At 32.4% G+C, this 25,467-nt stretch overlaps 2 protein-coding genes across 2 annotated transcripts; one reads left to right on the forward strand and one right to left on the reverse strand.

Moving 5' to 3' along the window:
- Nucleotides 1–1,068: 1,068 nt before the first annotated feature.
- Nucleotides 1,069–17,183, forward strand: LOC108227411 (GPCR-type G protein 1). Its single transcript, XM_017402533.2, has 14 exons — nt 1,069–1,500; nt 2,609–2,709; nt 2,868–2,975; nt 3,681–3,801; nt 5,334–5,463; nt 6,885–6,963; nt 7,827–7,915; nt 8,614–8,706; nt 9,803–9,829; nt 10,020–10,106; nt 11,203–11,274; nt 11,658–11,788; nt 16,441–16,613; nt 16,725–17,183. Exons 1-13 carry the CDS (start codon nt 1,286–1,288, stop codon nt 16,592–16,594), a joined length of 1,407 nt encoding a protein of 468 aa, XP_017258022.1. The 5' UTR covers nt 1,069–1,285; the 3' UTR covers nt 16,595–16,613; nt 16,725–17,183.
- A 653-nt stretch (nt 17,184–17,836) lies between these two features.
- LOC108227410 (vacuolar protein sorting-associated protein 9A) lies at nt 17,837–25,255 on the reverse strand. Its single transcript, XM_017402532.2, has 7 exons — nt 25,232–25,255; nt 24,970–25,149; nt 22,471–22,675; nt 21,360–21,507; nt 19,679–19,849; nt 19,309–19,488; nt 17,837–18,944 (listed from the first exon to the last, which is right to left on the reverse strand). Exons 3-7 carry the CDS (start codon nt 22,578–22,580, stop codon nt 18,144–18,146), a joined length of 1,410 nt encoding a protein of 469 aa, XP_017258021.1. The 5' UTR covers nt 22,581–22,675; nt 24,970–25,149; nt 25,232–25,255; the 3' UTR covers nt 17,837–18,143.
- Between the last annotated feature and the right edge of the window lie 212 nt (nt 25,256–25,467).

The raw sequence follows: 25,467 nt of genomic DNA on the forward strand, positions 1-25,467 counted from the left end.
CATTTGCAACTGTTGCAAATGGTGTTGCAAACGAGGTTGCAGATGTTGCAAGTCGTTGCAACTGTTGTCAAATATTGTTGCAAATGAGGTTGCAGAAATTGTAAGTCGTATTTTGGTAAATAATTTATAAAAAATGATATTTTTAAAAATTTTGAAAGTTATTTTTGTAAAAAATTTCAAAAGGTTAGGCAGTTATGAAAAAAACCCTTTTTTATATTTAAAATCAACAATATATAATTAATTTAATATTTACATATATTTTTAAAAATAAGTAATTTAAATTTGAAAATAAGATAAGACAAACAAGATTATAAAAAATTAAATAAACGATGTTAGCAGCAAATTTTAACAAAAAAAAATTATTTTTTTCTACATAAAAAACACAAAGAGTTTAGTAAGTTAGATTATAAATTATATAATAAACATTATAAATATGTGTAAGAACCAAGGATTAGAATTTTAATTAAATTTAATTAAAATCATTATGGACCAAAAATAAAATATTAATTAAAGTAATCGAATAAATTACTATTATTAACTATTATTCTCTCCGTCCCTCTGATTTCTATACACTTTTGTTTTCGGGATGTCCCATTCAATTCTATACATTTCAAAACTTTTCCAAAATAGTAAAATTTTATAATATAAAAACCCCACTAACCCACTACTTTCACCTACTTTTCCAAATCTATCACTTAAATATTAATGGGTCCCACCACTTTGCCTACTTTCCTTTCTCTGTCTCATTACTCTACATTACTTTATACACTTTTCTTAATCTCCGTGTACAAAAGAAACGTATATATCCCAGAGGAACGGAGGGAGTAGTATATACTATGTGAATAAAAAAAATTAATTAATGAAATATTCAAATTTGATCAAATAATAGTTATCTAGGTTTAAATTAATAAAAAATTATCAAATCTTTTATCAAAATTTGTTTGTATTAATTCAAAATTATAATCAAGTTTATAAATTATAATTTTTTATTTAGTATTTAATATTTTTAAAAATAGTTTTAAAGATACGCTTCGACTGGATCACGGAAAATCGTTTGTAAAAATCATTATTCCGAGTTTCTGAAGAAAGAGCTGTAAAAGCAATAAAACGAACTGAGCAGTGAGTACTGCAATCTGCAATAGCAATTACAAGAAAATTAGCGAAAAAACTCTGCTGCAAATTAACGGTCAAACAGTGCGTGAAATTACACAGAGAGATGCTTGTATAATACACGGTGTTTGAAATTGAAGAGAGAGAAAGCGTGGGAGCGGAGAGAGAGATCTGGATGGGGTGGGGATTGGCGATCTACGAAGGAGTAGTGGTGGTTGGTTCTCTGTTACTGCTTGGTTGGACTGGGATTTGGTTTCTCAATCAGAGATTATATAAAGAGTACGAAGAGAAACAAGTGCTTGTTCAGATCATCTTCAGCGTCGTCTTCGCTTTCTCTTGTAATCTGTTTGAGCTCGTCCTTTTCGAAATCATTCCTATTCTCTCCAGAGAGTATGTCTCTACTCTCTCTCTCTCTCTCTCTCTCTCTCTCTCTCTCTCTCTCTCTCTCTCCCCCCCTCTCTCCCCCTCCCTCCCCCTCCCCCCTCCCTCCCCCCTCCCCACTCCTCCCTCTATCAATCTCTCTGCACATACATTTGTTACGCGCACACAATTGCAAAATACATGCATATATACAAACTGTTTATCATGGTGTTTAGCACTAGTAGAGTAGTAGTGATGGAAGATAGGTTTAATTGATTCCTAATCGACAGTATGAAAATATAGGTGTATTATTATTATATTGTCGAGTTGGCCCCAAAAAGTAGGAAAGAGCTTAATCAAGCACTGATTAGGTCATCTGTTTTTTTTCCTTTGCGCTGAGCTTTTAAACTTTAGTTTTTATCTGTAATTGTTGCTGCCGAACATGCTTATACCTCATATTTATTTAATTAAATCTGATGCTGTGTGCGCGCGCGCGGGTGTTGGTTGACGAGAAAGTCGGTTTCGATATATCTTACAAAGTATCATTGCCAACTCAAACCTTTCCCGATTTCTTTTCAATTTCTGTTTTAAGCGGAAGTTAGAGATTTTGGATATGTAAGTTTCTGTTAAAATAGTATACTATTATAATCATATAGTGTAGTTATAATGTTTGCATTAGTAATAGTAATCTATTCATCCCTTCATGACAGTGTGTAGCATTCTAATTGGTAAATAAATAGTTGATTATAATGGATCCTTGTATGCACCGAAGATTTTGTTGCATAGTAGGCAGACGTCATGAACTCATGATCATTGCTAGTTCTTCTGACTCCTTTTTATGCTTCCAGTAAGCATTTTCTATAAACTGTATGAAATAGAAACATTGCATCTATGAACGCTTCTGCTCTTGTCTAGTCTCATTTTCTGATGCTCAATTATAAAGCACTAGTTTGAAGTTGTTGTGGTCATTACATATACATAGCATTTTAATTAGAGACAGCTGATGCACAGGTTGTTATTGTTTTGTTGCTTCAAAGTTTTTGGCCAAATTGAGTAACTAACCTCTCAATTGTCCAGTATGAATTTGTAGAAACTGCTCTGTAACAATTGTTAACATTATTACTGTTTTTGGCTTCAGGGCAAGATGGATAAACTGGAAGGTGGATTTGTTTTGTTTAATTATGTTACTGGTCTTCATGTTGCCTTATTATCATTGCTATTTGATGCTTTGCAAGAACGGTAAGTCCTATTTTACCATACCAAGTCCAATCCACAACTAATATGGCTTTTAGATGTTATTTCATTGCACAATAGAATAGTTGGAAAATTAGTAAATTAATTTTGTAGGCGCACCCACATATATGTTATATTCGTTGTATTCTTGTTTTACATTACAGGTGTAAGGAGAGAACGGGCTGCACTTGGAGGTATCTTATTCCTGTTCGCCTTTCTCTACGCCTTTTGGCGGATGGGCATTCATTTTCCTATGCCTTCACCTGATAAAGGTTAATTCTTGCCCTGTTTATTAAGATTACTACACACGCTTGCTCTCTTGTCTTTTTCTAATGCAGAATTTAGTACCTACTATATTTGACTGTATGCATATCATTATGATATTGTTCCCGATCAACCTCCTGTTTTCTATCATACATTTGGTTCACATTTCACAGCTATTAAGTTTCCTCTTTCCCCTAATTATTACCTCAATTAGTTTTCTTTGTTGCCTTCTAATTATAGTTATACATCCATTGTCACCTTATTAGCAACATGCCAACATGAAATTGATGTCCACCCACATAGTATGGAAGTTTTAGTTTTGCGTCTCAGAATTTTGCAACTTTTTTAAATCATAAGTTGCAAATGCTTATTTAAGGGGAGAGAAATATAAACATCCTAATCTACATCAAAAATATTAGTCACATAGAAAGACTAAAACAATCATGAAATTCAATATGTAAATTGACTCTTTTTATCTGCCCCAAAATTGCTTGCATGAAAGTCTTTCAGGCACTGTTATTGGTTATTTGTATTGCACCTTTATTGGTTTCTTATATTAAAACAGAATTCTAGTTCACGGCCTTTTTTAAGGATGTACCTTTTGTTTCTTTCACTTTTCATTCCATGTTCGTCAGATCTCTATTTTTGCATATCCTTGTATTGGACCAATCTTTCTAGAGAAGTTACCAATATCTAATATTTTTTGTTTATAGGTTTTTTTACCATTCCTCAGCTGGTCAGCAGAATAGGGGTAATTGGGGTGACTGTCATGGCCGTCTTATCTGGTTTTGGAGCTGTCAATTTGCCATACAGTTATTTATCTCTCTTCATCAGGTAAGTTTGCTACATCATGCTAGGGTGATGGGCGTACATCAAAATATGACATTGACATGCATATAATATCTATTACGAGACAGAATTAGATCGACAGATAGGAACCCTACTCATTATTACTTGTCTATGCATATCTATGTCCATCAAAACAACAATGCCATTAGCTAGATGAAGAATACCGACAAATCTGTTTGACTACTTTCGCCACTCCATGTTCTCTACATAAATCACCAAGTAGGTGTTAATATGACATCTCCCCTACTATTGTGCGTCATGATCAGCACCTTGTAGATCAACCATGTGTCTAGTTCTTTTCACAAATCATGCTTATTCCTCTGTCATACACCTACACCTAGACCTGACAAATTGGGTCAGGATCCGAAGAACCGAACTGGAATATGTGGATCTGAGATCCGACTTTATATCCGACATAAATAATCTGAAATTAAACCGAATCCGAAATAATCCGAACCGAACTGAGATTCGACTCAATATAATCAAGAATGAAAATAATTCGGAAACCGATTTGATAATATTCGAAAATTATTCGAACGGAAAATTTAACCAAAAATAATCTGAAATATAACATCTAAGTATGACCTCAAACTGATCAAATCCGAAAAAATAATTATCCGAACCGAATATGACTGAAATTACCTGATAAGATATGATGTGAATTCAAAACTAAAATTAACTGAACTGAAACATATTTGATAACTTAAAATTATAAAGACATATTTTTGCTAGAACTTTGGATTTATTTTTCTCAATTTTCATATTTTTTTTCTGAATTGCTATATGTTTCTTGTATTTTATGATTTTTAATTATAATAATTGCTATATGTTTCTTGTATTTTATGATTTTTAATTATAATAATTTGTTTAATAAATTTGTAAATATAAATGTATTCATATTGTTCCTTATGTAAATAGTTATATATATATATATATATATATATTATTAATATTAAATATGATACTAAATTTTAAGATTCTAAATATAATATATATTATAATATGCGTTGATTAGATTTTGTTGTATATATTTGTTTGAACATCTATAATTAATTAATATACATTATTATTTTAATATATAATATAACTGACGAAATTCGAACTTTAAACCTTACCAATAGTTTAATCATTAGTTTATTCATTGCGATACAAAATATTGTTTAGATTCCTCAATATATAATTTTTTATTTATTTATTTTGATATCCAATAATCATTAATCTTTTTTATCTATGTTAACCAGCTAATCAAATTAATCAAACATATCACATGTCGCCTGTCGGTAAAAATAAGTGTAATATATATGTGAGAGTTAGCACAAATATTATTTAATAAAAAAGTATATAAATTTAATAAATATTATTTTTTTATGTATGTACTTGATTTTTTTTTTCTTCTAAAACTGTAATATTTTATAGTTAGAGAAAAATTTGCAATCGGATCCAAAACCGATCCGATTATCCAATTTGCCAGGTTTATACACCATAACGTGTTTAGATTCTCAATTTTTTAATGCAAGGGAAATTGAAGAAACTGAAATCAAGGCTTTGGAAAGACAACTCATGCAGTCCATAGAAACTTGCATTGCCAAGAAGAAGAAAATAATTCTTTCTCAAATAGAGATGGAGCGAATTCAAGGGTCAGAAGAGGTACATTTGTTTTGGTATATTTTCATTTTTCTTCTTTTGGAAGAATTTGAGCTGTTATAATCCTGTACATCCTCACTTTTAACTTTAATATTATGCTCTCTTTTTCTTTTTTGGTGCTTGCATTTTGGTACTTTAAAGGTAAAGCCTCCACTCATGAAATGCTGGTAGGGACTTACATATTGGTGTTTGTCTGGTGCTTGAAAGCTGAAACAATCATTTACATTTTTCTATAAATAACATTTTGAAGTATATTAAATGTTTTCCCTTTCTGAAATGATAATATATGTGGTTAGTATAATAGGGCTGCAAACTTATCAGATACAACCATACCAGAGAAAATCTATGGTTTTTATTAAGATTCCTAGTTTGTCATCAGCATACAGACCCAACTGCAGTATAACGATTTTGTGTATCCAGGTATTATGAGTTTCTTATCATATTATCTTACTAACTGTAAATACAAAATGTAATTTTATAGATCATGTAACAACAGAAAATTTAGCATGTTGGGCAGTGGAGGCCCCAGGTTTTAGTCCTGTAGACTGTTGATAAAGTAAAAAAGTTATTTTTGATTAATTTTTTGTTGAAAGGTTGAAATTTCAATTAATAACTAAAGAAAAAAATGTTAGTAATATGATTTATTAATCCAAAATAGTTAATATCCGCTAAATCATTCGACTTAAATAAATTTGAAGTAGACATCTAATTAACGTGTTTTTATTAGGAGAGATATAGAAGATGCAGGATCGATGTGTCTTTCACATGGGTTATGCAAATGTTGTTTGATCTTTTGTGATCGTATTGTTACTCAAACAACTCTTCTTAGCATAAGTAGGGGTAGGACTTATTGTAGTGTAGCTGTTCTCTACACTGCTTACAAAGAATCTAGAGGTTCATTTCCTAAAATCTTCCCAGTCCCTTAACGTTCAAGGGAAGTGAGAAGTTTATCTGTACCTGAGTACCTCATTTACTGACTGTGCCCTTTAAGTGCATAATGTAAATTGTTATTAAGATTTATTTATCAATCTGATGGTACCTTCTAAAGTGGCTGGGTTATATACAAGAAAATAAAGACAAATTGAACTACTTCAAGAAGTGTAAGGTTTCCGTCTAGATGTCATACGAGCTTATAGTAATTATGGTCATGACAGGATCCATATAAATTATGTATATATATAGAGATACTATGTTAACATTTTGAATCATGAATAAAATAGTCATATCGATCACCGACTGTATTTCAACTCCAGCCAGTCCTACATGCCCCATTGTCTCTTTTAACGACTGTAATCTGTGAATTTAACTTCGTTATTTGTCTGACAGAATCTGTTATAATATTGGAATCACAGTGATAAACTATTTACCAGTTCACCGATGTCAGAATCAGACTAATAAAATACCTATTGGCATATATGTTCCAGAAACTGAAGGGTAGCTCAATCTTCAAGCGCATTGTTGGGACCGTTGTGCGATCTGTCCAAGATGATCAGAAGGAACAAGGTATGATTTCACCGAATCATCATGCATATGATTTTCCTCGAGTGCAATTTATTAAAGACAGTCTAAAATAATTTAAGTTCTTTGGATCCTGTAATTTCTAATCTTTGTTAGCTATTTTATTCGGATGTTACTTTTTGTAGGTTCTCTGAAGGTAAAAAGTTGACTGCTAAAATTTATTTTTCTGTGTCTTCAATTTTCTGTAAACTTACAGCTGTGCTGGGCTTCATAATTTAAGATTATGTAAAAAATCGGTCTTAACTCTTAAACTGTCTTGTACACTTCATTGGTTCTTCTAGAAATTTACTTTCACTAATATTTGTTCATCACAAGATTCGCAAAAAAAGATATAAAAAACAAGGTTATTTTTAGTTGGTAGTTGGGAAGCATGGTAAAACCCATATTTGGTTGTCTGGGAACAACTTTCCTTCCGTTTTGGGGATGTTGAATGTCACGCAAAACCAGGTAGTGATTTGTAAATTTTGAGAACTAAACATTTTGAGTTTGGTAGATATAACTTCAATTTATATTATTGGCAGACTTGCATAAACAGACTTAACCATATAAAGTCTCTACCTAAGTATGTTCTTCAGTGTTGTGCTAATGTAAAACATTGAAACAAAATTGTGCTAGTGTTGTTAGTATCACATCTTTGACTGACCTACCACTGTGCTTGTATTTATGGTATTTTGTAGTGTATATCAACTGAATTATAATGCAAGGGTTTAGTTTACTTCTCATAATTGCTCAATTACGGTTTACCTCAAGTTTTTGAGTATGCAAATGGATGCATTGTATTATTTGGTATATCATTGCCCGATTTTGTATCCGGAGTTCCTTCACAGTCACCCTTTTTCTGTTTGAAGATATTAGAAACATGGAATCAGAGGTACAAGCTCTAGAAGAACTCTCAAAACAGCTATTTTTGGAAATCTATGAGCTTCGACAGGCTAAGGTTAACTAATCTTCATTTTGAAATCAATTGCTGAGACTAAATTTTGTTTGCTCCCTATATTTTTATTAAAAAGTTTGATAAATATTAGCTTATATTGACCAATTGTTATAAAATTTGCTAATAATGCCTTTGTGCAGCAGCGTACCCAAGAAGGTTTTAGTGGGGATGTAGCCTTCACATTCTGGGAATATTATTTCTAAAATTTAAGTTAGCTGCAATGGTATTTATTTTAACAAAAGTGTTTTTGTGGCATAGGTAACAGGTTGTTGGTTCAGTTCCCTACTAGACCCAGATTATCAGACCTATCGGTTTCTTATTGGTTTCTCTTTTCTTATAATTTTTTATTAAAAAACACATCACCTTCCTCTTTTTCTTTATTTATGACTTTTGCATTTGCAACACTCTCTTGATTTCTAACTGCAAATTTTTACTCCACTTTCTTATTAAAATGAAATGAATTATATCTTTACGTATGTATTGCACAAGTACTCGAGCCATATTGAAGCTTTAAAATGAAGATTACTACTGTGCCAAATTTCACTTTTTGTAATCTTATAATAGTTTATATTAAACTAAATAAAAGATGCAATATGTTCTGTTGTGCCTTAATGTTTGTGTTCTTTTAACACAATGTATATATCTGTCCATTACTCTCCCTGGCGGCTGATATCTCTTCCAACATGGTTGGTTGTTTACAGGAAGCAGCTGCATATTCACGAACTTGGAGGGGTCACCTACAGAATTTACTTGGTTATGCATGCTCAGTGTACTGTGTATACAAAATGATAAAGGTACACACTACAGTGGGTTAATGGGTGTTCATGTCCAGGTCAACTGATTAATTCTTTCATGAATATTGTCAAAATTGTTTACCGAACTTATGTTGCTAGAAAACAATCCTATTTACAGCAATAAAGTTGAAAATTGCAAAAGGTCAAATATGGAAACAGTAAAAAAGAATGATTAGTGTTAATACAAAAAGTTGTCACAATGAGAAAAACTTTGTATATTGATAAAAAGTTGGTCAACTGGAAATTCAATAAAGGAGGTACTTTAGAATTAGCTTCCAGGCAGGTATAACAAAGAAGTAAAAAAATAAAAAGTTGGTGTGCATCAATAGTTGAGAAACTCATTATGCCAACACAAGAACCCTGTTTTAGAGAACCCGACATATAATGGTTCCCAAGTGTGTCTATGGTTGTGTTTCTAGGTAAGCAACTAAGGGTGCTCAATACATTGAATAACATTTTCTTGCTCAATTCATGAAATGACTTTTCATAGAGATATGTTTTGCTGTTTTTTTTTTAAAATTAGGTGTGTTTATAAAAGTTAAATTGCAACATGAAATTCATGACTGCTGTTGTTGATATTTGGTCCTGAGAACTGACTTAGTTCTGTAGCAAGTGTATACAGTTTCTTTCCGAAGCTAGTCACAATAAGGACTTGATTTTTTATAAGACTAATACTACATATATCTACACAGCCTGATGAATTAATCATGCAGACCTTAAGTAAGGTGATGCATATTTTCGTACTAGTACAGAGGTTATTCTTTGATATGATAGGTACAAGTAACACACTCTTGGAAGTTGGAGAAAAAATTGTTTGTATCAAAATTTGCAGAAACAATTTTTAATAAGGTTCTGTTGTACCATTACCCGCTGGTTGTAACTTGCAAGTCATCTTTTTGGAAGCATGCAAATTGCTTTTAAACGTGCTTTAATCGAGAGTTCTACATGTTACATCTGTAGTTAATGTTACTTGTCTTGCGAGATCTTGTTAATCACTTTGCAGTAGTATCTTAAAACTATCATGTAAACCCATTTTCTGCTTTATGGTTAATTTAAACGAAACTATCTGATTCTCCTTTTCTTTTCTGTTTTGTAGTCGCTGCAAAGTGTTGTTTTCAAAGAGGTACCAGTATTTGTCTCTTTCTTCAATACTTTGTCAACTACATTAGTACATCTGACTTGCTAAAAATCTTCGTATCACCTATTTAGTTTATTGAGCTTGTTGCCTCCCACTCCGCATTGTTCGTACTACTTGAAGCACTTGTATTTATGAAAAAATAACAAATTGTTTCTTGTATTTCTTCATTTGACAGGCAGGTTCAATTGATCCTGTGACAAGAACTATCAGCATATCCTTGCAATTCTTTGATATCGGCATCGATGCCACATTATTGTCGCAGGCTAGTCAATTCCCCAGTTTTATAGAATCTCTTATACACCCTATTACCCATAATTAAGCTTGTGTGATAAAATATTGCATACATATCACTACTGAAGTTATGTTTAGTATATTTTTGTAACGTTGTTATTGATAGCTTAACTTTTTAGATGATTTGGTACTAACTGCCTGAAGGCAGCTAAAATGTTAGATTCATGTCTCTTCCGCACACTACCAAATGTACCTTGTTTGTTATATTTAACCCACCAACCAAGCACGAGAGCTCGTGAATGTAGCCTTCCAACTTGACTTTGCCATTAATTAAACTTATTAGAGATTAAGAAGTAGCAACAACTCCAAAAATGTTAAGTTGCAAGTGGAGTTTCTAATTTGAATAAAGAATCATTGAGGGAGAATGTTGATCTTTGATGATTAAGAAGAGATGCAGCTACTGTGGCCAGCTAGTTGAATGGGCTAAAGAATTTTGTTAGTTGCTGTTACTTTTTATAGGACCAAAGAATGTTATTTGGCTGCTGTTATTTTGTATAGGACACTAGTAACCTTTAGTTTTGTGCTTAAAATTTTTGTATGCTATTTTAATGCAGTTTAAGATTTCACTGGGAACTTGAAGCTGGTAAGTTAAACACACAGCTAATCGACCCTTATAATCACATAATTGTTTTCAGTTTAAGTAGGATTATGGCTTTCCGCCTACATGCTTGTAGAGTCACAATAACAGGAGAAACCCGGTATCACCATTCACCAGATTACTGAGTATATAAGTCTTCCCCAAGGTGAAATTTTGATAAATCATTTTTTCGTCTATACTGAGTGACAAACCTTCAACATGTTTCAGTCTGTACGCTGTATATATGTAATTGTGATATGTTGTCATGTTGATGGCTTGACAAACAGATATAATGCTAGAGCGCCTCTCTTGCCATTAAGCTACCCTTAGAATGAACGAATCATATCAGGACTTGATTGTTATGCGGGACTCCTAAAGTTACAACTAAACATTTTAATGGACTTCACAGTTACTCTTCAGCTTCTACTTGTAAGTACTTGTTTGTGTATTGGAGGCTTTGGCCATAATTCAATTTTATTTTTTTGTGCAGTATATCTCTCTCTTGTTCATCGGAATGTTGGTTGTGATTTCTGTGCGTGGATTTTTATCTAATTTAATGAAGGTACATTATATGAGACCATTTTCAGTATTTTGGTGCATGATTCATATTATATTGTTTTTTTTTTTTGGGGGGGGGGGGGGGGGGGGGGGTGAATTCAATAATAGACGCCTGTTGGCATATTATTAAATAAACCAAAATGTTACCATGACTGCTATTGGTAGCATTAAAACAACAAGTTCAATCTCTCTTTTTCCTGAAAATATAGCCAAAAAGAAAAAAGAAACGAATTACCATGTAATCAGGCCAGATCTCATTTACCTGGAACTATTGGGCAGTTCTTTAGGTGGATTCCAGAGGCTTTCAGTTTACTTTCTGATATATGTATTGTGAATTTAGATTGTTTGCTAAAAACACTATACACGCCTGACATTGCCTTTGTGCAGTTTTTCTTTGCCGTTTCTCAAGTGGGCAGTGGATCTTCGAGCAATGTTGTGCTGTTTCTATCCGAAATTATGGGAATGTATTTTCTGTCATCAATTCTTTTAATTAGAAAAAGCTTGGCAACTGAGTACAGGTATGCCATTGTTAGGATCATAAGATGTCGGTCAGCTAGTTGCTGTTGGTAATTTCTACTCTAAATATATTGCTTCATAAATGGTTACACTTTGGATAGAGAACTATACAAGGAATCAATAATAGAAAGAAGATGATTATAATTTTGAATTTAAGAAGTATCACAGGATTATCGAGGAGGAGGTTTACTCACCTTAAAATTGAAAATGATATAAACTGGGGTTTATGATTTCTAGACTTCGAACTCAATGATTCCAAGTTCCGGTGTTTGTAGATAGATGACCCTCTGTTTCTATAAAGCACAAAAAATTTGCTGTTTTAGAAATACAAAGAACTGATAGTGCAACAGTAAGATAATGTGTGCAAGTCTGATTTTGTGAAGTGTTTTTTGGTGTTGCACTGTTGTATGCATATGTTTACATACAGAGATTTCACTATACACCCATATATAATTATTTGTACATACCTAATCTGTGATATACTCTTATCCTATATTATAATACCTGAGTCTACCACACTCCAGTTAACCAATAAGAAAAGAGGACTTATTTTACAGCCAATAAGAAATTGATCCTAAAATTTAGACCAATCAAATTATAACACTCCTTTAATTAATTAATTTGAGCTTCTTCAACCATATTTAAATTTTAATCTTTAATAATAAAAAACCAATCTAAAATTTAGACCACTTAAAATTTAGACCAATCAAATTATAATATTCTTTCTATCAATTATCTAAAATTTCAATCATAATTAATATTTAAATTATACCAATGAGACGATATTAATAAAATAATAGTAATTAACTACAATGCACATTCTTTCAAAAAAAAAAAACTACAATGCACATCAAAGACTATTCTACACCAACTCTAAGTCATGAACTCCCGTAATAAACCAAATCAACCTGGCTAACCAATAAGAAAATAGAAATTATTTTAGAACCAATAAGAAATTAATCCTAAAATTTAGACCTATCAAATTATAACACTCCTTTAGTTAATTAACTTGAGCTCCAATCATGATTAGTGGTAACCACTAAAAAAAGAGGAATCATTTTAGAGTCAATGAGAAATTGATCCTAAAATTTAGACCAATCAAATTATAACACTCCTTTAATTAATTAACTTGAGTTTCAACCATAGTCAAATTTTAATTTTTAATAATAAAAGACCAATCTAAAATTTGGGCCACTTAAAATTTAGACCAATCAAATTATAATATTCTTTCTATCAATTATCTAAAATTTCAATCATAATAAATATTTAAATTATACCAGTGAGACGATATTAATAAAATAATAGTAATTAATTACAATGCACATCAAAGACTGTTCTACACCAACTCTGAGTCATGAACTCCGGTAATAAACCAAATTAACCTGGCTCTAGATAAGACATAGAACAACTAACAAGATAGAATGTATCAGAGAGAGGCTAAAGTTCGGATAGCAGCAATTTTTAAGACAAAATTTTCATTATATCAGTGGCTGAAAATAGATATAAAAATCAAATATATTTATCTTTTTAAATTTTTATTTACATAAGTGAATTTTTATAAATTTATATTTTTACGACATGCTCTATTGTATTTAATAATTTATATTATTTCATAAATAGGTAAAGTGCCTACAAATTTTCTAAAATATGGCTACAAAGACTAATTATACACATATAAATGAGTTTATGAATTCAAATTAAATAAATTATATAAATATAATATTACAATAATGATTGATATTAGGGGATGCATCCATTCGTTCCGATCAACCTTCATCCGAAATTATGTAATCCGGTACGGAAAAATGAAAAAGTTATGACCTTTAAATTGCTCGCCACGCTCCTATCCCCTAACTATAACCGGCTGCCAAATCCTCATCTATACTATAAAAAATTATATACAAATATTACATAATTGTTGAAAATAAAATTATTTTATATGAGTCCACCCCTAAATTTTTATATGATTAATGAATATTTTCAATTTTGGATCAATTTGATAGATCTTTGTTAAATTATGTGAGTCTTGACACCTTACAGATTAGAACGAGCTTTTTATTTACTTGATGACAAATAAAAAGTTTTCATTTGTTGCGGTGGTTAAAATATTAACATGTATTACGTGACGGGCATGGTCTTTCGAGTATTATATGATATAAAATTAAATATAATCTATTAAAAAAATTAAATAAACTCATCTAAAATAAACATCAATCATTTTTATAAGTATAAATATATAATTATAATGAGAGAAATAATATAGAATCAAAACAAGTTAGCATCTAGAATGACCAGTTTTTAGAAATCTCACGGTGACTTTGTAGTTTACTAGGACAAAATTTTCATTATATCAGTGGTTGAAAATAGATACAAAAATCAAATATATTTATCTTTTCAAATTCATAATATTTAATTTACATAAGTAAATTTTTACCAATTTATATTTTTACTGCATGCTTTACTGAATTTAATAATTTATATTAATTTATAAATAAGTCAAGTGCATACAAATTTTCTAAAATATGTCTATAAAGACTAATCATGCAGATATAAACGAATTTATGCTTGCAAATTAAATAAATTATATGATAATAATAATAATGACTAATATTAGGGGATTCATCCACCCGATCCGATTAATCTTAATATGACATTACTTTATTCAATACGGGAAATTGGAAAAATAATATACTATAAAAAAGTGTATATATAAATATTACATAATTGTTGAAGATAATCTAATTTTATATGTACATTTTTTATTCTCTTATTAGTTTTCAATATTTTATATTATAAAAGCGAATTAGTTTGGATCAGCATCGATGCAAATTGAAACTAAACCGAGATAATTCAAATCTTGGGTTCAAAAACAGGAGCATGGATTTCATTCCAGGATCTCTAAACGATAGTCAATCCTTATACTCCCTCCGTCCTGGCCAATAGTATACACTGGGGGACGGGGACGGGGACGGAGACGCGAAACGGAATTTAATACTTCAATAAAGTATAATTCTGCAACTTATTTTTAGGATATTCTTTTTTTTTGTATAAAAATATAACACATTCATATTTTTATACAAGAAAAGAAAATTTTATAAATAAATTATAGAATTATATTTCATAAGAGTCTTGAAAGGTGTGCCGAACGATGAAAGATAAACGTATACAATTGAATAGGACGGAGAGAGTATGATATTTGATTGAAAAGAAAATATGGTTATTTCATTTAATATAATACGAGGGGACATTTGCGTTTTTTTTTTTTAAGAAATAATATTATTTTTAAAAAATATTATACTTATATTATGTAATAAAATTTTATGAATAATATCAAAATAATATATTCTTGAATTTATAAGTATACAAATTAAATTTATTTTATAAATATAATCGTTCGGTGCGTAGCACGGGTAAAACGCTAGTATATTATAGTAATAATGTAGGATATCAAAGAATCAAAATTACACGATCTATAATTTAAGCGAAACCCTGTACTAATCAGTACAATATCTAACTATCTGAGACATGAATACAAGGGGTTGAACATATAGTAGGTCATTGAAGTGGTTTGAACATATCAAGTAACTTACTGAAGTCAAAATGATAGAGTATCATTTAACTTATCAAATTATAAATAAATCTCATTCGATCAAACATAAAAGTAACAGGAAAAAGTGGACTAGCTATCGAGTATCTCACTAAAGTAGTTGAATGTATCAAATAATTCATTGACCTAATGTGGTAATTATTTATTTGAAAGAAAGATGTTTCTACTGAATTTAATTTTATTAATATAGCCTAAAAAATGATGTTCTTATTTTTAAATTCAGTGAAAATTATACAATTAATACAATAAAAAATAATAATGTTATGTTGATTTAGGTTACAATGTTGTAGTTAACATAATGAAATAAAATATATTACAAGAATACAATGATGAAACAGGTTCAAGTAAATAAACACGATTACTATTCTTAATAAAAAAAGATATTTTATTGGAATAATAAGCAAGTTAATATATCTTTGAAAAATAAATTTAATTAATTAAACCTAATGAAACTATTGTTATTTATTTCATTTCCATTGATTTTGGTGGGTTACCTGATATTAAACTCACTTCAGTGAGATATTTGATACACTTGATACATAGTTACTTTCTACCCCTTAAATTTAACTACAGTAAGTTTTAACTGAATTAGGCTTATTGTCAATGTGGTGAGTTATATTAGACGGTTTTGACTTCAGTGAGTTAACTAATATAATCAGGCCCATTTGACGAGTTATATAATATTTAACCCTAAATATAAAAAAGAAAGATATTGGAGCGGGTAAGACAAATCTGATTGCATATGGACATATTAGGATTGAAGATTTAATTTGATCTGTAAGTTTGGCTACTTGGTGGGCAACAATGCTGTTGTACAACTTGGCAGATAACTTTTTTGTATTATTTGCCAACAGCATTAGGGCTTCTGTCTGTTACAGAGGTACTACCCATATTTCGGTATTATTATTAAACTCCGTAATCCTTATGCAAGTGTTCCTTTAGCTTGCTTTGATTGTTTGTAACAACTGGTTGCTCGTTCTTTTGATTTGCCTTGATTTTACGAATGCCAAGTAGCAGGGTATGCCTGAAAATAAAGCCTTCTTGCAGGATGATAATAACAGATGTATTGGGCGGAGACATTCAATTTGATTTCTACCATAGGTGGTTTGATGCTATCTTTGTAGCAAGTGCTTTCCTTTCTCTGCTTTTGCTTTCTGCACACTATACATCTCGTCAAGTTGACAAACACCCAATTGATTAATTGATTAGCTCCTTCGTAGGTGAGTACCTCTTGATTTACTGGGCCACTATTGTAACATTAGTAATGCAACTTGTTTATGCGATATATCTTGAACTCTGAACAATATAGTGCCTGATGTTTATCCAAACAGATACTTTTGCTTGGATATACTTTTGCGGTGACACTGTTTTTTCGCTGACATCTGAAAGTTAGCGCTGTAGTGTAGTATATCAAGTCCCTTAGAGAGCTTTGGAGTATGAATGATATTGCCACATTCATCCTTGAGATGGAAGGAAGACCCATGTAAAGGATATAATGTATTTATATCCACTGCCAGAGCGCAGTCCTCGGACGTGTGAAATGAGTAGTATATGGTAAAGTTCTCTTAGAAGAAGGGTTACTGTAAAGGCTCTCTTTTAGAATGGTAAATTGTTTTTTAAGTGATGGTGGAGCTCTAGGCAATGTGTGAAATATTAGTTATAATTAATTAATATAGTTTGAGATGTGTTATATTATTCTTTCTAGAAACATGTCAAGTGTAATACAGAGTTGCAGACTACTTTCTCAGTGATGACGGTCTTTTATGATGAAAGCTGTGGTTAGTGACTAATGAGTTTGAGTTATTTTGAGATTGTTCGATTTCTTGTTTCTACGTCCAGATTTCAGAATATACTTCGACATAGATGTCCGAGGATGATACTACAAATCCATGTAATTTATACGTATTGTTTTTCCACTTGGGTCTAAAAATATATTTGTAAAACATGATCCGAACGAACTTTATGTCCGTTTAATGTGAACGAATAATAATAAATTTAAAGAAACCAGATTTATGCAAATAGCTTATTTATTACGGGTCTAATATATTATAATATAATTGGATTACATTATATATGTATATAAAAATGATCAAGATGTAGCTGGAGCTGTAACAGATAGACGTGCCCGATTTGAGATGAATGAATTGAATTTGAAAGGAATATAATGAAATTTGAATTATATTATAAAATAGGAAGAAGGGCATGATTTAGTTTTAAATCAAGTTCTTTTCCAATTTAGTTCTTTTCATGATTTAGTCTGGCTGTAAATTTTCTGGAAAATATTGTGCCTACATCAGTTTAATTCTAAACAGAGGAATATATTTGGTTTATAAATCGGTTTTTGTTGCTTACAATTCAAAAAGGAGACGATTCATCATTAAAATAATCAATTAATGATAATTGGAATGACGATGGAGGATATGAGATCGGAAATTTCAAGGAGAGTTTGAAGAATGATTTGGGACTATGGTTCTATTCCAGATCATAAAATTAAAATTCCAAACACCAACATACAGTATATGGATTTAAGATTTCACAATTTAATTGCACCAGGCCTACCCCCAGATTATCTACTTCCCAACTCCAATGCACATTTCCGAACGACGAAAAATTTACTACTATACTAGATAGATATAACAGAATGATAACTAATTTATCAAAAAGGTACAGAAGTTCCAACATTGATCTGTCCATACTCCATCGCATCAACCAGGTACAAGATGTTCACTGACAAATAGTCTGTCATCCAACTAACTCCGAGAATTCTCTTCACCTATCTCATCTTCAGAAGCAACAGGTTCATCTTGAGGGGACTTCGATCCTGCCCTATCTTCCCGATACTTTGAAACTACTTCAGAAGCATCAACTTCTGTTGAAACGTTTCCATTTTCCGGCTCCACTGTTATACTATCTCCAGGCTCCTTTGCAGTTTTAGTGTCACCTTCAGATTGAGTTTGTGAAGCAGATGATGGAGGTGTAACAGAAACACCCATTCCTTTTGAAAGACAGACATACTTGAAGACTAGTTGCTTATAGTTATTCAGCAGTTCCTCTACATCACTGATTGTTAGATCACCAGACTTCGCATACAAGTAGGGAAATTCCATGAACACTTGTTTTGAGTTCTCATCCTTCATAAGCATGTTCGCTCCTTGATTTTCCAGATCTGAGATCGATGGAACTGTATCCAAAGCATATGGATCCTTTGGATGGGATCTATCATTTCTCGATTTAGTTTCCGACGTTTGAGGTGGGACTTTTGTCCGTGTTGTAGTCCCCAGACGCTTAGTTTCCTGATGTTCAACGCTCTGATCACTTTGACTGGTCATATTATCCGAGTCTGAAGGACCAAAGAGAAGGGCTTGAGCAAATTCCATGTTTTTTTCAAATTCAGTGTCTTCCATAGAGAGAGATTTCGCATCAATGTTCATAATGAATGACTCAGCAGAAAGCATGTTAGTGAAAAAATAGGCTGCCTCTGAAACTAAACGGGATTGACTCCTGTAACGTTGTATATACAACAAATTTGAGTGCAGTTGAGGAGGGTTTGCCTGCAAGTGCATCCTGACAATCATTATCAACTCCCTTTCTTGGTAAATGGAAAGAACAACATTGTATATGTCAATAACAAATAAAATGACTCCAGAAGAATTATTAACAATCAAGAGCATACAGAGGGTAAATGTACAACAAGAATTGCGGGCCATAACTATTTTCCCCAATCCCCACAGAGAGAAAATCTAGAGATTTCCAGTGTCATCCTAGACACTGAACTTGATAATCTTGTTCTCTTTTATTAATGTCATTTTTAAGCACCAATAAAAGTAGACCTCTAATTACATATATGTTCTCGATCAGATAGCATTCAGAATCATACATATAAACCTACTACATGTAAAGAGTTAGAGAGTTCACCTTTATGGTAACATAGATAAGAACAGGAAGAAATTCATCAGCACCAGGAGGATTCTCATTTGAAGCAATGGAAGCATTGAGCAGCAAGTTATTGATAACCTTGCAACAGTTGAGAATGCAGACAAGTTTGTCTCGTGGAGCCTTGTACATGTTTATTTTCTGCAACTCTTTTTGTGCAAGCTGTGATTATGGAACTACAAAACATTAGCTATATACAGAGATATCAACAAGAAAAATCTACATATGAGTGCCCACTCAATGATGTGATGGGGCAAAAATTTGTAATATGCTCAAGGATCACCGTAGACTAGAAAAACGAAAAAGGGATACATTACAAACCACCAGTACAGAAGAAATCTTAAACACTCACCAACCATGATGTTTCATTTTGATAAATTGGCTGAATATCCAAATTCTCAGGACGGATGAATTGCTGTATTAGAGCTACTTTCTGGTGGAGTAGGTCGTCTTCATTTACCTCTTCTGGAACTGAAGCATATACGCGGGTAAATAACTTTGTCATGACATACTTCTCCAGTCCCTGAATTTGAGATATATAAGTGAGGTAAATTAAACATATAACTACACAAGAATCGAAATAAACAAAAGAAATTTTCCCGTTGATAAGATAAGAGCATGAGTAATGATGTAAGTAAGAACAAGAAAGCTGAATTTAGGAGCAGAACTGAACTGGCAGTGAATTTTCAATGCAAGATAAAAAAAAAATGGCAGTTGCAAGGCTTGGCCTAGAGGATGCCCTCTATTATTGGTAATAAGAGGACAAGGGTTCCACCCTTCAAGCCTCAGTGGATGCATGTGTGCGTAAGTGACTAAGTGTTAATAATAATGTAACTAAACTTCACCGAAAAAATAGCAGCGGGAATAATAATAGAATTTAATATCAGAAGCTGAAAACACTATGTCTACAACCGAAGAGGCACTGAGATGCTCAGCACAGCCAATAAGTTAAATTCCGGTACAAAGTAGACATGCGAGGAATGAAGAATCCTCGTCATAAATTAATTTGGAAACATTTTTACGATCCACTCTACAGAATCTTTGCTACTTATATAACAAATACGGCTTAACAATATAGCACTAACTTGTAAATTCACATTGATTTCCTATGATTATCTCAGGTTCCCTTTCAAGCTCAAACAATTGTCCTGATGCACAAATTATAACTACAACTGAAATATGCAACAATGTTAAGTCTTAAGGGTCTCTGAGCATATCAATACGCATCCTGAAGACATACCAACATGTGCTCAATACTTCTGAAGTCCCAACAGAAATATATGCAATATGCAAATAATTTTTATCCTCTCTCTCTCTATTCAGAACCTAGAAAGAATAGGATATTACATGTATGAATGCTGTTATACTCAATATCCCTAACTTCACCACCTTTGATTTTATGCGACTTGAAGGATTTGACAAAGTACTATGTTTGCACGAAATAGGTATCCAATCAATGCACATGATAAAATTGTGCATATGAATTCTTCCTTTTTGTAAGTGTGTTAAGAGAGTAAAAAGGAGGCAGAAAAACATAAAGTCAAACTAATGAAAGCAATTAATGGTATTATTCTCTTCCATTTTTATGCTTTGGTAACCATAAAGGGAAGACTGGAGATATAGGGCAACTATTGAGAGGGTAACACAAGTTTGTGAGCACATCGAAAACAAAAAATCATAATTTATTTCTTTAATTGGCTATTTACTTTAATTAGAATATTTTGCAAAATGAATTATATCACAATTTTCCATTGGTTGGCATTTATATTTCAAGATGCTATTCCAACAACCATATATAAACATATCAGCAGCATGGAAGATAGATAGCACAAGAAGTCAGTAAATGAATCGAATCTAAACCAATAAAACCTTGTGGCATGATGCTTTAAACAGGAAAACTATCTGTTCATACTTTATAGTGATACATGTAGGCATTTCTCCACACAGAGCAAAAAGTGAAATCACTTACCTTCTTCATCACACAAAATATAAATCAAAGACAATAATGGAATTACAGGAAGAGCTAAACTTACTTCACCAGCGCTGTCCAACTCTTCCTCAGAACAACCCGCCCAAAGGGAATGAGCCCTAAAAGCAGCTTCCATGTTACTAAGAAAATTCTGTACAGCGGCACTGTCCCTCTCTGGATCCGGAGTATTGTTCAAGAATGATACTATAAAACTTTAAAAGTTACAATACTTTATGTTAGAGCACTCATTCGTAGAAAATTAATGAGATGGCAAAACAGGTCAATCATGTAGAATGTTCTATAGGTATGTATTAATTAAGCATTCAGTTACTTTCTGTATATAGATGGTGTGCAAATACAAAACCAATATAAAATAAAAACTACACACAAATTGTAAGTTTACAATGATAAATTAATTGCCAACAACAGTTTAAAAAAATGATGGGAAATCTCTAAAATGTTCCTCGGTAAAATGGTCTAACCCAGTGGTACACGCTACACAAGTCATTTCAGGACATGGTATGAGTTCAGATAATTGGAACGTCATCTCCCATAATTCAGATAGGAGGATCCATAAATCAGATATGCGGGATGGGTTTGAAGACCTGTTATTAATCACTTATTTTATTTTTTGAACATTTGGGAAGATATTCTGCCTAGAGGTTTCTTTGTACTGTTGCTATTACGCGGAATTAGGTATGTGGTTTAATGGCATGACTTGTGAATCGTGTAACACTGGGCTAACCATTATTGAAAATATAATTAACTGTGATAGTAGTTAATTGTCCTGTTGTCAGTGGTGAAAGATATTAGTACTTACCACATTATTTTGAGATATTTGATTAATATTACTCAACTGTAATCACTTTGGAGCTTGTACCCTGTACGATAATATATTGTGAGCTCAAACATTACTATCTGTGCAGGTTGATATATAAATATAACAGCAGTGTTACTTACAACAAAATTATATACAAAAAGATGATTAAGTTTACCATTATATGACAATGATTATGCAAACATAACAAACAAACCAACAATCATTACAGCTTATTGAGTTTAGATCAACAAAATCGATAACATGCAAATTTAGTTAAGATGAGTGATTAACCAAGCTCTAAAAACATATATGTAATACAAGAGAAAATAAATGTGTATGGGTAGATGTATGTTACCTTTTGATGGATTTGACGAAATCAGAAGCAGAGGGATGGCGCATGCGTTCTAGGAAGTCATGCCAGGTGAGTGGAGCCGTCGACGAGCTAAACACGTCGGCGTTCTCCATATCCACAGATAGACCGGAGACGATCAGCAAGTCGAGTGGAGAATACCAAGTCAAGTTAAATAGCCCCCTCTATTTTTAATTTAGTTATTGTTTCCCTGCAAAAAAATAATTTATCATTACTAAATCTGTTATATGGAAAATGTTTTGGTGTTTTATTATTATATATCAGGGGAGTATGAATTATCATTACTGAATCCATTATATGAAAAATGATTTGATGTTTTATTACTGAATCCATCGTATGGAAAATGATTTGATGTTTTATTATTGATGGGAATGGGAAGCAGGAACGGATACTATGGGAAAGTAAATGGGAATAATTGGGAATGGTAAGACTATTGCTTCAGACAAATCACCACATCTGCCAGTGCCACAAGTAGTTGTGTTAGTAATAACTAAATAGTGAAGGGCAGAGGATAGGCGTGATTGAACTCGAGCCACCTACTAAAGTCACGATATCACATACTGCAATTGCAACCTAGAAAGCAAGGATGCTTCATCTGGGTGAAGAACTGCGTATGGGATACTTCACAGTACGGGGGTGCGGCGGGATACACCACGACCACGTAGCGTATCGGTGACGTCAAAGACGGTAATACGCGAGGATACGTTAATGGGGGTGCGAGGATACGTCAGAATGGCAATTTTCGTAATTTCCAGCAACTTTTTTAAAAAAAAAAACCTTTAATTTACACATTTAAAAAAGGTTAATTAGTCAGAATAAACAAAATAATATATTTGTGTGTCTATATGAGTTGTATATATATCTGCTCGTGTGTTTATATAATTTGCAGATCTCTGCACTTAGGTACTTGTATAATTGGTGAGTGTGTGTAATACACACACACACACACATCCGCACTCGCACTCATGCTTCCTAGATTGCAACTAAACATCTACTACTATTTTTAGTAAAAGGGATTAATTAACAGGAACCATGCAAAGTATTTCCAGTGAACATGGGATTGTTCTTCAAACTCAGCTCATCCGATAAGCATTTCCTCCACTTCCATTAGCCTTTCCCAACCGAGGGGTCCTCGCAGGTTTCTCGATCGGACTCATGTACACCATTTACAGAGGCAATATGACCTTGAACTAACTAGGTAAGCCACCATTGATGTTTTGTAATTTATTTAATATAAAACCGCTTATATTTAAACGATAATAAGTACAAAATTACAAAGTAAAGTATGTCATTTCTGTCAAAAGTATAACATTGTATTGCAGACACTTGCGAATTGGTCGCCCATTATTTGTACACTGGTGAGGATTATGCAGAGGATAACTTATCCAGACTAAAGATTGATCAAGTTCAGTCAAGAAGTGGAAAAATTGTTAATTATAGCAGGATCTTAGTGTAGTTGGCCTGATCTTTCCAAGGATAAGGTCCTTTAGTTTAAAAATATTACGCTTACTAGAACAACCCAAGTAATATATTTTTATCCTAATTGCTATGAGCCTGTCTCTTAATTAAAATCTTGATCGCTCTGTTCTGTTCTAAACGCCCTTACAGATCCTAGCAAACATATATCTGCAGGATCATGGCAGCAATCCTGGAGATCTGCAGAAACTTTATGATTCACAGAAATTGCATGAGTGCTCACGCCAAGTTGCGGTCTTTTCGCACAGAGTCAGCAATATTAGAAGGGAAAAAACACTATCTGTAATGTATGGGGATAACCTATGGTCATTTGGCAGATCTTTATGTGACTATTTTAACGTTGATTGATGTGCATCGCATCACAAAAGATGTTTGGAGAGAAGCAGCGGAGGGTTGACTGAGCCTGGAGTCCGGCGAGCTCTTCAGCTTTCATACTAACACCATAACTCAGGTATATTTTGCAAATTTTTTTTTTTGGAATAGCAGGTGTCAGGTCTCCACTTTCGAGTGGGAGATAATCTTTCCGGTTTAGTTTACAACCCCATAGAAACGAATCATCTGTAAATTTGATGATCTAGTATTACTAAGACTAATAGTTAGACTTTTCCTTCATTAGTATCGCTTAACATTAAAATGAGACGATTCTTGTGAAATTATCTCTCCATTGTTACTCATCGGAAGCAAGTAAAATCATCCTAAAGATTAATCTTCAACTTACTCATCTCGATAAGCCTAATTTATGCTCGAAGGTAGGCACACGCTCTTTAATTACGGACAAGCACAACCATTACAGTCTCAAGCTTCTAGCCTCTCTAAGTAAAGATGTTATACAGAAGCCAGAATCCTATAACTCTAATACGTCAAAATCAAAAATCACAAGTAATTATTCGAGCAGCTCGCAAGTGTATCTAAACCAACAATTCTAACTCAAAAAACCGATAAAACCAAGCTAATTTTAGGGGTCTAACGAAATCCTACTGTGAATATGAGTTAGGTAATTAAGCTCACCTATTTCAATTGCTTCTTCGCCTCTTTGTATTGTATTGTATTGTATTTGAAGCTACCAAGCTCTCGCCGATCTGCCTCTGTCTTCTTCTCAGATGATTGCTGTATCTCTGTGTTGTTTTCGTGGTCAAACTTTTAAGGTGGATTTTCGTGAAATATATATATAGATCTCTCTCCAGGAACCTGCTTCAAAACAAAAACCAGAATTAGCAGGGAAAAAATGTGCGAGGTCGGGAGACGGGAGAAAATTTGAGAGAAAAAGTACGGAATTATTGCGATTCGCAGAAAATCAAATTAGAAATACATGTCATTATCCTGTATTTAATCTATCCGTCAAAAAAAAAAACTGTATTTAATCTGGATTTTAATATATTAATAAAAATTTAAAGATTTTGATATATTATATGTGATTTTGATTATAAGCGGACTTAATCCGGTAATTTGGCACTTGAGATGCTAATACGAAATGAAACAATACGACAAAAATAAATATGGGTTTTG

Source organism: Daucus carota, chromosome 6, assembly GCF_001625215.2.
Source record: "Daucus carota subsp. sativus chromosome 6, DH1 v3.0, whole genome shotgun sequence".
In the NCBI taxonomy this organism is placed as follows: domain Eukaryota; kingdom Viridiplantae; phylum Streptophyta; class Magnoliopsida; order Apiales; family Apiaceae; genus Daucus; species Daucus carota.

Bases quoted from the DNA above. Each gene is read 5' to 3' on its own strand.
- LOC108227410 (XM_017402532.2), bottom strand. From the start codon at position 22,580: ATGGAGAACGCCGACGTGTTTAGCTCGTCGACGGCTCCACTCACCTGG. The intron at 21,508-22,470 runs GTAACATACATC...TAACTTTTAAAG, and splicing joins TTCGTCAAATCCATCAAAAG to TTTTATAGTATCATTCTTGA. The intron at 18,945-19,308 runs GTGAACTCTCTA...ATGCACTTGCAG, and splicing joins TTATCTATGTTACCATAAAG to GCAAACCCTCCTCAACTGCA.
- LOC108227411 (XM_017402533.2), top strand. From the start codon at position 1,286: ATGGGGTGGGGATTGGCGATCTACGAAGGAGTAGTGGTGGTTGGTTCT. The intron at 2,710-2,867 runs GTAAGTCCTATT...TTTACATTACAG, and splicing joins TTTGATGCTTTGCAAGAACG to GTGTAAGGAGAGAACGGGCT. The intron at 11,275-11,657 runs GTACATTATATG...GCCTTTGTGCAG, and splicing joins TTTTATCTAATTTAATGAAG to TTTTTCTTTGCCGTTTCTCA.